Genomic DNA, 16,506 nt, shown 5'->3' on the forward strand with positions numbered 1-16,506 from the left:
GGGCAGGAGAGAGGGGCTGGCCTGACTTCAGCAGAGGGAGGTGCCAGGGGGACAATAGAAGCTTGGCCCTGTGAGGCAGCGGCTGGCTGTCACGAAGAGTATGCGGGGCAAGCCAGCCATATTCATTCGTTCACCTATTCTTTCAAAAATGGAGAATCTACTATGTGCCAAGCCCTGGGTTCAGGGCTGGGGATCCTGCAGGAAGACGATAGACAAGTCATGATACATGGAAGGAGTGTTAGGAAAGTGGAACCATGGGAGGCACCAGGACCCCAGAGCCAAGATCTTTGAGCTGCCTTGGGGCCATCCCTCCATCCAACCCTCATCCATCCAACAAATGTTTATTTCTCTTTTTTTTTTTTTCTTTTGAGATAGAATCTCGCTCTGTGGCCCAGGCTGGGGTCAGGGAGGGCCTACACTTAAGTGGAACCTGAGGAATGCAGAGTGTGTCAAGCACACAGGGACAGTGGGGGGCCAGGAGCTGCTGTGAGGGGGCTCTGCTGGAACAGTGTCAGAGGGCACAGGGGAGCCCAGCACACTCAGTTGAAGCCCAGGATGAAGAAGGACTGGGAGGGAAAAGGGAGGCGGCAGGGGCAGCAGCTGTCACGCCAAGTGGGCGTGCCCATGCACGGAGCTAGGCTTTACCCAAGGGCAGCGGAAGCTGGGGGAACCCACAAACCCCCTCCTCCTCCTCCTTCCTGTTCACAGCCTTTGGAGGAACCCTCAGCTCCTGGGACAAGATGGGATATACCTGCCATGCTCCCTACCTAGCACTTGGCCTGGCCTCACATCCTCCCCCTGAACCTGGACAGGCCTCAGACATCTGCAGGGGAGACCCCTTCCTGTGGGGAGCGAGTCTGCACACAAAGGGAGGATGGTCCAGGAAGATGGAGAACAGGAAGGGCTTTGTAGCCCCCTTGTTAGCTCTTCACTCGTAAACTCTTCTGCCTCCCAAATTTGAGACCTTGGAGGTCAGTATCAACTACAGCTGAAGAGCTCAGGAGACTGCACTGGGTGGTCATGTTCACGGCCCGGCTAAGCCACTGATTCGCATGTGACCTTGGGCAAATCCCTGAACCCCTCGATGTCCAAGTTTCCTCTCTGGGTTTCTTATCAGGATTAAAGAAACTAAGGTGGGTAAAGGGCCCAGCACAGTGGCCAGCACATAACGCACTCCATCAGTATGAATCATGGTCATTGTTATGAGTCAGTGAATGAGCTCCCTGTCACCAAGAATATGTAAGCAAAGGGCTGGGGACCTGCTCTCAGGAATGCTGGAGAGGGCATCACAGGCCTGGGTGCAAGGATGGATTCGATGACACCTCCACTTTTCAGTCTCAAAGGTCTCTCAGCTTCCTTCCTCCACCAACCCGCCCACGTGCAAACCCGGCCACACAGCTGAGTGCTGTCTGCAGAGGGTGGGCAAAATGTCAAAAAGTTTCCCCGAGAGATCAAAGAAGGGGTTTTTGTGGGTTTTTCATTTCTCCTCTCTGGCTACCCGGAAGCACAAGGTCAATAAAACTCCAGTAAAATGCCCCACCCACCACACCAATATGGAGTACTCAGCCCCAAGCAGCACTGGGCCTTGAGAGGGGAAGTGGGGAGAACGGAGCCCCCTCTTCCTAAGTCACAGCTTTTAAGTGGAGGAAGCCTGGGACCTGAGATGTCATTTTTCTCTCCACCCACTCCCCATCAAGGCCCTGTCAGGCTGGGGTCAAAGCAGCCAGAAGAGGATGAGAAGGAAGTGTCTTTCTCCTTGTGGCTGGGACTGTAGGTCCCATGAAAAGTCATAGAGCACTGCGGGCCACTCCATTCCAGAGGATAAAAACCACAGCAAGCAGGCCCTGGGAGAACTGAGTGGGAACCACCACCAAGCCTCAGGCTAGCAAGGGAAGGCCTCATGGAGGAAGTGGTTCCAGAATTACAGCAGGTAGGGACTGTGGGGAGGGCATCCCAGATGGGGACAGGCATGTCCAAAGGCCCAGAAACTAGGCCTGGCACAGTGGCTCACGCCTGTAATCCCAGCACTTTGCGAGGCCGAGACGGGCAGACCACTGGAGGTCAAGAGTTGGAGACCAGTGTGGCCAACACGGTGAAACCCCATCTCTACTTAAAATACAAAAACTAGCTGGGTGTGGTGGCACATGTCTGTAATCCCAGCTACTTGGGAGGTTGAGGCAAGAGAATTGCTTGAACCTAGGAGGCAGAGGTTCCAGTGAGCCGAGATCACACCACTGCACTCCAGCCTGGGCAACACAGTGAGATTCTATCTCAAATAAAGATGTAAATAAGTGAAAAGGCCCAGAGACTTGAACACATGCAGTAGTTCCTGTAGAATGGCCAAGGGAGAAGAAGCCAGAAAGGTGAAAGATGACCCCATTATAAGAATGAGAAGCCAGGTGTGGTGGCTCAAGTCTGTAATCCCAGCACTTTGGGAGGCCAAGGCCGGCGGATCACCTGAGATCAGGAGTTTGAGACCAGCCTGACAACATAGAGAAACCCTGTCTCTTCTAAAAAATATAAAATTAGTCAGTCATGGTGGCACATGTCTGTAATCCCAGCTTCTCAAGAGGCTGAGGCAGGAGAATCACTTGAGGCGGAGGTTGCAGTGAACCAAGATTGCACCACTGCACTCCAGCCTGGACTACAGAGAGAACTCTATCTCAAAAAAGAGAGAGAGAGAAATAAACATTTGTTGGATGGATGATGGATGGATGGATGGATGGATGGATGGATGGATGGATGGATGGATGGATGGATGATGGATGGATGGATGGATGGAAAAGTAGATGAGAAAATAGCCAGGAGAGGGGGGTGTATGGATGAGGGGGTGAATGGGAAGCTAATTGGAGGGATATGGGAAGGGGATGGTGCTATGGACTGAACTGTGTCCCCTACAAAGTTCATATGTTAAATGTGTTGAAACCCTAACCCCCAGTGTGACTGTATTTGGAGAAAGGATTTTTAGGAGATAATGTTAAATGAGGTCATAAGGATGGGGCCCTAATCCAATGGGATTGGTGGCCTTATATGAAGAGGGCGAGAAAGAGAAAGAGAAAGAGAGAGAGAGAGAGAGATCTTCCCACCATGAGAAGACTGTCATCTGCAAGCCAAGAAGACAGCCCTCACCAGAAACCAAACCCTGCAAAAACCTTGATCTTGGACCTTCAAGCCTCCAGAACTGTAAGAAATAAATGTCTATTGTTTAGGTCACCCAGGCTACATTATTTTGTTGTGGCAGCCCCAGCAAACTAATACATGTGGGTGGATGGATAGGGGCTGGATGAGAAGAAAAATGGAAAGGGGATGGAAGGGGGTGGGTTAGTGAGTGGTTAAAAAGATGGGTGGGTGGGTGGGTAGGTACATGGATGGATGGGTGGGTGAGGGGGACAGGTACTTGGATGCGTGAGTGGATGGCCGACCAGTGAAGCACTGAAGAAATCAGGGGACCCACCTGATAGATCATCCAAATCAACACTAAATCAAAAATAAAAGGAAGAAAGTCCAATAGCATCCAACCCACTGCTCTTGCCCGTACAATGACTACTTTGAATCACTATTGAAAACACAAATCAGCCGGGCGCGGTGGCTCAAGCCTGTAATCCCAGCACTTTGGGAGGCCGAGACGGGCGGATCATGAGGTCAGGACATCGAGACCATCCTGGCTAACACGGTGAAACCCCGTCTCTACTAAAAAACACACACACAAAAAAAAACTAGCCGGGCGAGGTGGCGGGCGCCTGTAGTCCCAGCTACTCGGGTGGCTGAGGCGGGAGAATGGTGGGAACCCGGGAGGCAGAGCTTGCAGTGAGCTGAGATCCGGCCACTGCACTCCAGCCTGGGCGACAGAGCGAGACTCCGTCTCAAAAACATAAAAAAGAAAAAAGAAAAAAAGAAAACACAAATCAAAATCAAATACAAAAACATCAAATTCTTTCTAAGAATGTTTCCCTCTGTCCTTTGGTGGCCTGAGCATGAGGCTGATCTGAATCTCGTGGGGAAGTTAAGAGGCCACAAGTCTAGGAACTGACTGACCCAGGTTCCCGCACAGCTCCAGTGGAATACCCCTGAGGGCCATAGCCTGTCACCACCCTCCAGACAGCACAGCTGGGAGGATTAGGTGATGGGTGGATGGACCCCTCCGCCCCCACCGTCGGAAGCCCTCCAGACGATGCCCGCCCACTTGCAATGGCCTATTTTCCTCAAAACAAGACAATGAACCAGACACACACAGACTCCCTCCCACCCTTGCTGGCACAGCTAAAGGCTGATGTCCTCGTGACAATCTCTGTTCCTGGAGGTCAGAGACCACGAGGGCATCGTTATGTCCTGCCCCACCCATCTAAGACCACTGGTTGTGCCTCGGGGCTTTTGATAATAACCACAGGGGCAGAAATGCCTCACGACCCTATTCCAGCTGCTTATCTCCTCGGACCTAAGCATTAGCTGCAAAATGGAAAGAACAACACTCGCCCAGCTCCAGAAGGATTTCCTGGTAATGGACTAGAAGTCAATCACGGTGCTGGGGGTGGCCAAGCATTCCAAAAAGGGAGCTCTAGTCTGGGAGTCCAGTCTCAGAGAAATCTACTGTCCGGGTTGTCCCGGGATAAATGAGTGTTCTGAGCTGGAGCAGTCAAGAACTGCAAAGAGGCCAGGCATGGTGGTTCACGCCTGTAATCCCAACGCTTTGGGAGGCTGAGGCATGAGGACTGATTGAGCCCAGGAGTTCAAGAACAGCCTGTGCAATTAGCGAGACCTTGTCTTTATTTTAAATTGATATAAAAAAAAATTAGGCCCGGCGCAGTGGCTCACGCCTGTAATCCCAACACTTCGGGAGGCTGAGGCGAGTGGATCACCTGAGGTCAGGAGTTTGAGACCAGCCTGGCCAATATGGTGAAACTCTGACTCTATTAAAAATACAAAATTAGCCAGGTCTGGTGGCGCATGCCTGTAATCCCAGCTACTTGGGAGCCTGAGTCAGGAGAATCGCTTGAACCTGGGAGGCGGAGGTTGTAGTGAACTGAGATTGCGCCGTTGCACTCCAGCCTGGGCAACAAAAGCAAAACTCCGAAAGAAAGAAAGGAAAGAAAGGGAAAAGGAAGGAAGGAAGGAAGGAAGGAAAGAAGGAAGGGAGGGAGGGAGGGAGGGAAGGAGGAAGGAAGGAAGGAAGGAAGGAAGGAAGGAAGGAAGGAAGGAAGGAAAGAGAGAGAGAAGAAGGAAAAGGAAAGAAAGAACTGCAAAGGGCTTCTAGGCCCCAGAAATGAAGGGTGGTCAGAGGATGTCGACAGCCCAAGCTTTGAGGTCTCTGAGCTCTGGGCCCCAGCCCTAGATCATTCCACCATTTCCCAACTGTGTTACCCCGGTCATCAAGGGAAGTGGCTGGAGCTTAACCTTGCCAAGCCCCAGTAGCCTTATTTGCAAAATGAGTGTAATAAAGGATCATTGCAAGCACTTAATGAGATGATGCAGTGCATATAAAGGTCTTGGACTTACGGATAGTAAGTATGCAATAAAGGGCAGCTCTAAGTTAAAAATAAAAACTCACGGAGATGGACTTTCTTGTGGCAGCAACAAACACAGTCTCAATTCTACAGCCCTAACCTCTGACAGAGTCTCTGGACTCTGCAATGCCAGGAATGACCTGCAGAAAACTGTAGCCAATTATGACAATGACGGTTGGCTCCAATTTCCCCACCCATCAATCCCCCAAGAGGGTCATCAATTGAGGACAAATTTCCCCCCTTCTCCCCACCCCCAGCGCCCCCACTCACCCGTGGGGCAGCGGTAACAGCACCTCCTGACAGCCTTGTCATAGTAGTGGCTGGGGTTTCCACGACAGGTGTCCTCGAAGGGCCGATCCTAGCAGGTCAGAAAAGCTGGTGAGGCCAGGTGGATCCCAGATATCCATACTCCCTCTGTCCCCACCAGTCCCAGGAGGCCTGAGACAGAGTTTTGTATTATCGGAGAGAAATCAGGACAAGAACTCCTGATTCCACAAACCCACAGCGCCCTTGGGCTTACCCCCTGCTACTCCAGCTGAGGCCAGAAACTTTAGCATCTCCCTTGACTCCTCTCAAACAACCCATCAACAAATTCTCCCAGCCCTTTTCATACCATAATCATCACCACCTTCACCTGGGGCCAGTCACATCCCCTTGCCCTGGGATTAACATAGTTGCTTCCTACCTTGTCTCTGGGATGGACCCAACAATACACATTTCTGGTAAACTTATTTGTTGAAGTCTAACACACCCGTATTTAGACTTCAATACAAATCTCGAGTTACAGCCAACTGCATTTTTACAAGATGAATGCACCGGGCAATCAGCACCCAACTCATCAAACAGGATCTTGCCAGCCCCAGCTCCTCCCTCATCCCCCCTCCCACACACCTCTCCCAAAAGGCTGATTTCTATCCCTCTATTAGTGTTGACTGCTTTTGGATTTTACATAAAGTAGAATTACACAGTCCATTCCCCTGCAACAAGCCTCTTTCATTCAGCATTATATTGTGAGAATCATTCGCATTGTGGCAAATAACAGTTGCTCATTTCTGTCCATTGCTTTGCAGTATAGCATTGCACAAATATGCACAATTTATTTGTCTAGTCTACTGTCTTTTGGTTTTTTACTTTGTTGAGACAGTCTTGCCCTGTTGCCCAGGTTGGAGTGCAGTGGCATGATCTCAACTCACTGCAACCTCCACCTCCTGGGCTTAAGTGATTCTTGTGCCTCAGCCTCCCAAGTAACTGAGACTAAAGGTGTGTGCCACCACGCCCAATTAGTTTTTGTATTTTTAGCAAAGAAATAGTTTCACCATGTTGGTCAGACTGGTCTTGAACTCCTGACCTCAAATGATCCACCTGCCTTGGCCTCCCAAAGTGCTGGGATTACAGGGTATGAGCCACCATTCTGGGCCTGCTCTCAATAGACATTCCACTTTTTGGTTATTATGATAGTGCTGCTGGGAACATTCCTGTACACATGTTTTAGTGACCAAATGTACATGCTTCTGTTGGCTATATACCTAGGAGTGGAATTCCTGGAGCATAAGGCATGCTCAGTTCTGATAGATTCTCCATCCAAGCTTCTAAAGCAGTCGTACTAGTAAGTACTTTCCTGCAGTGTCTGAGGATTCCAATTGTTCCACTTCCTTGTCAGCACTTGGTGGTGTCAGTTTTTAAAACTTTCACCATCTTGTTGGATCTGTAGTGATACCTCATTGTGGTTTTTATTTGCATTTCTCTGATAAGTAATGTTGTTGGGCACCTTTTCCCATGTTTATTAACCATTTAGGCATTCTTTTTTGTAAGATGCCTATTCAGGTCTTGTGGCCATTTTTTTTAATCGGGTTGTCTGGCTTTTCTTATTGATGTGTCAGAGTTCTTTACATATTCTAGATACATGGCTTTTGTTGATCATATGTACTGCAAGTATTTTCTTGCATCCTCTGGCTTGCCTTTTCACTTTATGGAGGCTTTTGATGAACAGACATTCTTAGCTTTAATAAATTACATGCACTAACCTTTTCTTTTATGGTTAATGCCTTTTTTTGTCCTGTTTAAGAAATATTTGCCCACTCAATGTCACTTAGATATTCTCCTACATTAACTTCTAGATGATATTGTTTAATCATTCATATTCAAGTTTCATTCTTGTGCATGGTGTGAAGTAGGGGTCAGAGAGGTTCACTCTTTTCAGGAAGGTGTGGTTTTTGTTTTGTGGGTTTTTGTGGGGTTTTTTTGTTTTTTTTTTTTTTGTTGTTGTTGTTTTTTTGAGACAGGGTCTTACTCTGTTGCCCAGGCTAGAGCGCAATGGTGCAATCATGGCTCACTGCAGCCTCAGCCTCCCAGGCTGAAGTAGTCTTCTCTTTTGCCTCAGCCGTCCAAGTACCTGGGGCCACAGGCATGCACCCCCACACCCAACTAATGTTTTATTTTTTTGTAGAGACTGGCTCTTGCTATGTTGCCGAAGTTGGTCTCAAACTCCTGAGCTCAAGTAATCCTCCTGCCTCAGCCTCCCACAGTGCTGGGATTATAGGCGTGAGCCACCTCGCCCAGCCTCAAGAAGATGTGTTTTTAACAAGCCCCCCATGTGTTTCAAGGGTTCTTTGAAAGTGAAGCCCCATCATAAGAAAGGGTTCAAGAGAGGAAATTCTCTGTTGAGATCCCAGGGAAGGAGTTTTGTCTTTCCAGATGGAATGACAGGTAATCCAGGATGTGAAACTTCTGGGGTGGAAAGAAAGGGAGAAGGGAAGCAGGAAATGAGGCAGAAGGCAGGGAGGGAGCCTTGTCACATTTCCATGTCTTCAGCATCCAAGATGGTGCCTGGCAGAAAGGAGGTGGCCCCTGGTGCAATGTGGGGCTTTCTTGGTTTGGGGAAGGGAAGCAGAAGCCACTTTCCCCCAGGAGAGAGGCCTGGCTGGCCTACGGGGCTGCCTGACTCTTCTGTTCACTCAAGGGAACAGTGAAGTTTCCAGCATGTTCAGGAAGCAGCAGAGAGCAGCAGCATGGCTGGAAGGTGGATAAATAGGGGTGTTGATTACATCATTCTTTTTTTTTTTTTTGCATGTCTGAAACATGTCGCCATATTAATTTGAAGTAATACACGAACCTGGTATTTGCCCAACAGTCACATGGCGCTTGGGAGGTCTCCCTTCTCATTTAATCCAGAGCCCAGGGCCTTGAGGACACCTCCTCCCTCCAGCATTAGAGGAGAGTGTCCACTGTTAAGTCACCTCGAGGGCTCCTGGGAGCCTCTCCAGGGGGCAGGAAACTGCCAGGACACCCGAAGTGCTCCTAACCCACAGCATCTCACTGAGTGAGTTCAGTAGCCTGTGCCTGGCGCTGGCTGGAGGTGTGAGGGCTCACCTGCAAGGCCTGCTGAGTGTGGGAACATTCTGGGTCCTTGCCCTGGGTCTCCCCTCCCGGCCTGTCTGCTAATCTCACTGACAGCTACGGAGTCTACAGGGACCATGGCCCCAGGCCTTGCTCACTCTGCTGGGGCCTAGAACACATCCGGGGGGCTCTGGCCACTTATGTCTCCCTCCTGCCACCACACCTGGGTCCATGGAGGGGTAGGGGGTGCAGAGAATGGGGAGCCCATGGTATTGCACATTACCCCCCCAAGTCTGGCCTTGGGTGCCTGCTTTCACACAACTCCTCCTTTTCACACCCCTAGCTCTTTGGGGCCAGATCACTATCCCATGTTACAGATCAGGAAGCTGCAGCCCAGAGAGGTGTAGCCACCTGCCCAAGGTCACACAGCAACTAAGTGCAGAAAGGTTTGAGCTTCACTGTGTCCCCAGTTCTCTCCCATCTCTAGGCCACAGGCTACCCATCTTTAAAATGAAAAAAATCCCAGGGCTGGGCGCTGTGGCTCATGCCTGTAATCCCAGCACTTTAGAAAGACGAGACGGGAGAGTCACCTGAGGCCAGGAGTTCGAGACCAGCCTGGCCAACATGGCGAAACCCCGTCTCTACTGAAAATACAAAAAAAAATTAGCCTGGCGTGGTGGTGGGTGCCTGTAATCCCAGCTACTCAGGAGGTTGAGGCACAAGAATTGCTTGAATCTGGGAGGCGGAGGCTGCAGTGAGCCGAGATCGCACCATTGCACTCCAGCCTGGGCAACAAGGGTGAAACTCCATTTCAAAAAAATAAATAAAAATAGGTATTAAAACCCCAAATATCCTTGAAAGAGCGCTCTCAGGAGAAACAAGCTTGACCATTCTGCTGTCAGGTTCCCTCTGACCACCAAGTCTGCCATGAAGAAGACAGAAGACAATGACACACTTGTATACACTGTGGATGTTAAAGCTGACAAGTACCAGATCAAATAGGTTGTGAAGAAGCTCTGTGACATGGATGTGGCCAAGGCCAGCACCCTGATTAGGCCGGATGGAGAGAAGAAGGCATATGGTCCACTGGCTCCTGATTACAATGCTTTGGATGTTGCCAACAAAACTGGGATCATCTTGGCTGGGCGCGGTGGCTCATGCCTGTAATGCCAGCACTTTGGGAGGCTGAGGCCAGCGGATCACCTGAGGTCAGGAGTTCGAGACCAGCCTGGCCATCATAGCGAAACCCTGTCTCTACTAAAAATACAAAACTTAGCCAGGAGTGGTGGTGCACGCCTATAATCCCAACTACTCAGGAGGCTGAGGTGGGAGAATCCCTTGAACCCAGGAGGCGGAGGTTGCAGTGAGCCGAGATTGCGCCACTGCACTCCAGCATAAGCAACAGAGTGAGACCCTGCCTCAAAAAAATAGAAAATTACAAAATAAAGAAGTGATAATAATATGTGAATACATAAAGAGAGTGAGAACACAGATGGACAATGCCATATATGTAAATAGCGTCTCAAGGACACCAAACGCTGGGAGGTGGCAGCTTATTTTCAACAATAATTCTTGGTAAATCCATAGTTTGCCACCGGAGGGCAGTGTTCTTGCTGTGCGGAGGGGTCATGGGATCTCAGCTGGGATGTCCAGCCTGTGCCTCTCAAAGCCCCTTGAAAGGAGGAACAGAGGACTTGGGGCCCCATTTTCCATGTGGGGCTGGGCGAGGAAGGGGCACTCCCTTCCCCTCACACAGGCCCTTTACCTGTCCCAGCTCCTGGTGGAGAAGGAGGCAAGGACCCGGGCGTCTGCCGCCCCCCAGAGAAGTCTTGCCCTGTGGATTTCCAGGCCCACCCTGCCTGGCTCATCAACTCCTGCTGCCCTGGGGAAGAGGGAGAGGGAGGCAAGAGGGAGAGGGGAGCTAGGATGTGTCCCTGCCTGCGAGGGAAGAAGGGATCAGAAAGCGAAGAGTGGGAGGGGGAAGCCCAAGGACTGGAGGGGGGCTTTTGGGTGGAGTTCCCCGCAGGTTCAAGGCAAAGTGAGGTGTCCACAAAGTAATGAGCTGTGTAGCCGGAGGCCCTCGGCCCCACCTTAGTGGCAACAAGATAAAGAGAGGGTGGCCTAAAACCTTACCATTTCTAGGCCGGTCTATTTTCATGTTGGTTTGGTTTTCCCTACAAGACCAGTTAAAGTTCACTTTCAAAAAGCCCCACCTGGTCTCAGCCGGACCATACCTGTGGGAGACAAGTCTAGAAGTTGTGGGGTGGGCGGGGAGTCAGATCGCATGCAAAATCCCCGAAGGGGCCAGAGCTGAGCAGGGCCAGTGAGGTAAGTACCCCTCCCTGCCCTGTCTCCAGGGGATCTCCACCGCTGTGTGCTCCATTATTCAAGGTGAGGCCCCAGGCCAGCAGTGGGGGCACCACCTGGGAACTTTGTCAAAATGCAGAACCCCAGACCTCCCTAATTGGAATCTGCATTTTAACAAGAGCCCCAGGGAGTCTGAGATGCGCTGGCCTAGCAGAAGCTGAGCAGAAAGAAGTGCAAATGCTGGACGGTTTGCTTTCCATAGCAAAAGTAATTCTAATAGCCAATCACTGCCAACCCATTTTACAGATGGGGAGACTGAGATATAAGGATGAGAAAGCTGCCCAACGTCACACAGCTGGTCAGTGTTAGAGCCAGTATTTGCCACGTGCTCTGATCCGCCAGCTTCTGCTGCCTGGGGTGGGGGGTGTGCTGTAGTCTAGAATTACAGCAGGTAGGGACTGTGGGGAGGGCATCCCAGATGGAGACAGGCATGTCCAAAGGCCGAGAAACTAGGCCCGGCACAGAGGCTCTGAGATCCCTGCTCCCCACTCCCCATGAGACTGAGGTGGTTGGTTGGTTGGTTTGTTTTAAGACAGAGTACTGGCTCTCTCTGTTGCCCAGGCTGGATTGCAGTGGCGTGATCTTGGCTCACTGCAACCTCCACCTCCTGCGTTCAAGCAATTCACCTGCCTCAGCCTCCCAAGTAGCTGGGACTACAGGTGCTTGGCATCACACCTGGCTAATTTTTGTATTTTTAGTAGAGGAGGGTTTCACCATGTTGGCCAGGCTGGTCTCGAACTCCTGACCTCAACTGAGCCACCCACCTGAGCCTCCCAAAGTGCTGGGATTACAGGAGTGAGCCACCATGCCTGGCCAAGACTGACTGCTTTTTGAAATGCTTGCTTCTCCCTGGCCCCCAACCCATCACTAGTTCTGTTTAACCTGCAGTTTTACCCCCACATCTACCAGCTCTTCCTCACCTTCCCGCCATCTGGACTTGACAGTGGCCACCTGAGGTCTCCTCTCATCTACCCCATCCACCGCACCCAGCTCCCAGTGCAGACACCACACTGATCTTCTGAAAACATCATCTACTGTCTTCCCCTCCATCCTATTGAAGACCCTCAGATGGCTTCCAACCCAGCTAAGAATAAAGCCCAAAGTCCTGTGTTCGCTTCTAGAGCTCATATACTAAAATTGGAGCAATACAGAAATTAGCATGGCCCCTGCATAAGGATGATACGGAAATTCATGAAATAGTCCATATAAAAAAAAGAAAAAAGAAAAAAAAACCAAAGTCTTAACAGTGGCCCAGGAGGCCCTGCCCTCCTTGCCTGCCTGTGAAGTCCCTGGTACTCTCTCCTACCAGCCTCTTTTTGCCACTGGCACCCCACGGGCACCCCACTCCCTGCAGCAGCCTGTGCATGCTGTTCCCCTGCCTGCACCGGTCCCTAAATCCAGTGCACCCCCATTCATCCTTGGGACCTCACTCGAGTGCCGCTTCCTCTGGGAAGCCCTCTCTGATCACCCCCATCCAGGTCATGTGCTGTGTCCCTACCGGAAGCTCTAGGGGACTGTTGGTTTCCTTGCTCACTAAGGTTGTTGGCAGAATTCAGTTCCTTGTGGTTGTAGGACTGAGGTCTTGTTTCTTTTCTGACAGCCAACTAAGGGCTGTTCCCTGCTTCTAGGGACTGTGGCATCCTTTGGCTCAAGGCCCCCTTACTCCATCTGCAAAACCGGCAATGGTGAGCTGAGTCCTTCTCACATCACATTTCTCTCTTTGCCTCTATCATCTTTCTCTAACACAGCCAGGAAGGGTTATCTGCTTTTAAGGACTCATGTGATTAGATTGGGCCCACCCTGATAATCCAGGATAATCTTCCTGTCTCAAGATCCATAGTCTCGGGTTCCAAGGATTAGAATGTGTGAACATTTGGCTGGGCACAGTGGCTCTCACTTAAAATCCCGGCTCTTTGAGAGGCTGAGGCAGGAGGATCACTTGAGCTCAGGAGTTTGAGACCAGCCTGGGCAACACAGCGAAGGAGAAAACCCATCTCTACAAAAGATACAAAAATTAGCCGGGCATGGTGGAATGCACCTGTAGTCCCGGGAGGCTGAGATGGGAGAATCTCTTGAGCTGTGGTTGGGCCGCTGCATTCCAGCCTGGGTAACAGGGTGAGACCCTCTCCTAAATTAACAAAGTAGAACATATGGACATTTTAGAGGACTATGAGTCTGCTGCCACACCCCCGCTCCTAAGCAACCACTAGACTATTATCACCACACGCCGAACTTGGTCACCTCCTAATTGTGGGACCCGGAACCCCTCTCTCCACACTGAGTGCTCACTTGAGCTCCAGACCAACAGACTACCTGAAACTAAAGTCATCCTCCTCCCCCCTCTTTAAACACACCCACAGTACACAGGGTCCATCCCTGGCCACAGGCAGCACCTCTCACAGTTGTCCCATCTGCAAGCAGGTGCCGAGTTGAGCTTCCCCCAGTTCCTGCACAGCTGAGGAAGAGCGTGAGGGGCCCCATGCTGCCCGGCCCCAGGGTTGGAGGTAAAACCCAAAGACAGTGGACACGGAAACGGCATAGAGGGGGGAGCCTGGAGTACCTGGCTGGAAGGAACTCAGGGACAGGCAAGCACCTTGAAATAATGTTTGTGTAAGAGTTGAAGAAAGAAGGAAAAAACATGAAAAGTGGCTTACCAGTCAAAGACAGGTTTATTTTGGAACATAAAACTGAGAGGGGCTTCTGGCCAATTTCGGTCAGCAGCATTTTCTCTTACAGACTAAGGGTATTTAAGGGTTCTGGGAGGGGCGCTTATCGCAGGCTAGGAACGTTTGTGTATGGAGGAGAGTTTTACTGCGTGCTGGGAATGTCTGTGTGGTCAGAGGGAAGGTTATCTCGGGGCTAGCATGTCTCTGGTCGGACAGGGGTGTTTATCTTCGCGTTGGAATGTTTTTCATTGGAGGTGTCATTTGTGGTTTATGGTCATGTTGACATTAGCCATTAGGCTGATGTTTTGGGGTTGGATTTAGGCAGTTTCTAATCAAGGAGAACTTAAAATGGCGATGCTTGTCCAAGATGGTAACACTCCTGCTCTGTCAGTTAGCAAGAATCATACCATCCTCACTGGGTGCCTACTGGGATGGAAGGAGGACATGAGAGGGGGTCTGTGGTCAGCAGAATAGCACCCCCTAAAGAGAACCACTTCCTAATCCCCGGGACCTAGGGTGACATATTCATATATGTGCTCATATACGTCACCCTACATGGCAACGGGGAATCAGGGTGGTAGATGGCGTTGAGGTTGTGAACCCGCTGACTTTGAGATGGGAGATTCCCCCTGGATTATCCAGGTGAGCCAATGCAATTTAAGGGAACTTAAAAATGCAAAAGGGAGGCAAAAGAGAGAGTCAGGGAAAAAGAGATGAGGCCGGGCGCGGTGGCTCAAGCCTGTAATCCCAGCACTTTGGGAGGCCAAGATGGGCGGATCACGAGGTCAGGAGATCGAGACTATCCTGGCTAACACGGTGAAACCCCATCTCTACTGAAAAATACAAAAAACTAGCCAGGCAAGGTGGCGGGCGCCTGTAGTCCCAGCTACTCGGGAGGCTGAGGCAGGAGAATGGCATAAACCCGGGAGGCAGAGCTTGCAGTGAGCTGAGATCCGGCCACTGCCACTTCCCAAATAAGTTTCATCAAATGCTGGGGCTACAGGATAGTAACAGATGACAGGCAAAACAACAAGGCCAGGCACGGTGGTTCACACCTCTAATCCCAGCACTTTGGGAGGCCAAGGTGAGAGGATTGCTTGAGCCCAGGAGTTCAAGACCAGCCTGAGCAACACAGCAAGACCCTGTCTTTATAAAAAAAATAAAAAAAATTAAAAAAAATTTTTTTTTAGACAGACTCTCACTCTGTCACCCAGGCTGAAGTGTAGTGGTGCAATCTTGGCTCAGTAACCTCTGCCTCCCAGGTTCAAGCAATTCTCCTGCCTCAGCCTCCCAAGTAGCTGGGATTACAGGCATGTGCCACCACACCTGGCTACGTTTTGTATTTTTAGTAGAGATGGGGTTGCAGCATGTCTCAAACCTGGAACCTCAAGTGATCCACCTGCCTCGGCCTCCCAAAGTGCTGGGATTACAGGCATGAGCCACTGTGCCCGGCCTAAAAATTAAAAAAAATTAAAAAATAAAAAAAATTTAATTAGCTGGGCATGGTGGCACATGCCTGTAGTCCCAGCTACTCAAGGAACTAAGGTGGGAGGATTGTTTGAGTCCAGGAATTTGAGGTTACAGTGAACTACGATTGCAACACTGCACTCCAGCCTGGGTGACAGAGTGAGACCCTGTCTCATAAATAAATAAATGAACAAACAAAAATAATCACTGGAGTCCATTTGAGAGATTTCCATTTCAGATCACGGGGCCTCTCAGAGCCTCTGATGTGCTTTCTTACTCTCTGATTCTCCAAGGAAGGATATGGGGGCTAGTCAGAAAAATCTGCAATGTTTCTCAAACTTCCTTGGCCATAGAACCTTTTTTTCTCAGAACTGCCATTGCCAGAAAGTGACTTTGGGAAATGTTGCTTTTGGCACTAGGGAAGCATTAAAGGGTTTCAGGACCATTCATGTGGTGGGGAGGTGGACAGGATGGAGGAGAGCGAGTCCATTTTACCAAGATCACGTCTTGAGTCTGAATTTAGCAAACTGCTTGATCCTCACTTCCCACTGAGAAATCCCTCCTGCCCCACATAAATCCCATGCCAGCTCCATGAGCCAATTGTTCAGACTGCAGGGATCCTGAAGGTTCCAGGGCCAAAGCAAGTGTTAGAGCTGCATCCTTAGCTACACCTCAGAAGGGGTAAAACCCACCCAGCCCTGAAGTACGTTCCCGGGCAGCAACAGCCACCACGGGACGATGGCAGCTACAAAGAAAAATGTAGTGGGCCAGGCGCCATGGCCCCCACCTGAAGTCGCAGCACTTTGGGAGGCCAAGGCAGGCAGATTATTTGAGGTCAGGCGTTTGAGACCAGCTTGGCCACCATGGTGAAACCCCATCTCTAGTAAAAATACATGAAAATTAACCGGGCGTGGTGGTGAGTGCCTGTAGTCCCAGTTACTCGGGAGCCTGTGGCAGGAGAATCGCTTGAACCCGGGAGGTGGAGGTTGCATTGAGCCACGATCTCACCACTGCACTCCAGCCTGGGTGACAGAGCGAGACTCTGTCAAAAAAAAGAAAAAGAAAAGGAAAAGGAAAGGAAAGGAAAGGAAAGGAAAGGAAAGGAAAGGAAAGGAAAGGAAAGGAAAGGAAAGGAAAGGAAAGGAAAGGAAAGGAAAAGAAGAAAGGAA

The 16,506-nt window shown here is 50.4% G+C and overlaps 1 protein-coding gene and 1 non-coding gene across 2 annotated transcripts in view; one reads left to right on the plus strand and one right to left on the minus strand.

The window, feature by feature from the left end:
* Window positions 1-16,506, minus strand: part of TNFRSF8 (TNF receptor superfamily member 8) — an 82,254-nt gene that overhangs the window by 55,564 nt on the left and 10,184 nt on the right. The window contains exon 2 of the mRNA XM_023191998.2: window positions 5,772-5,859. Within this exon, the coding sequence (XP_023047766.1) occupies window positions 5,772-5,859 (88 nt within the window). The remainder of the gene's footprint in view (window positions 1-5,771; window positions 5,860-16,506) is intronic.
* On the plus strand, window positions 12,312-12,415 carry LOC111526343. The gene has a single exon (XR_002726340.1). It is a non-coding gene; the product is annotated as a U6 spliceosomal RNA (small nuclear RNA).

The sequence above is a fragment of the Piliocolobus tephrosceles genome, chromosome 1, assembly GCF_002776525.5.
Source record: "Piliocolobus tephrosceles isolate RC106 chromosome 1, ASM277652v3, whole genome shotgun sequence".
In the NCBI taxonomy this organism is placed as follows: domain Eukaryota; kingdom Metazoa; phylum Chordata; class Mammalia; order Primates; family Cercopithecidae; genus Piliocolobus; species Piliocolobus tephrosceles.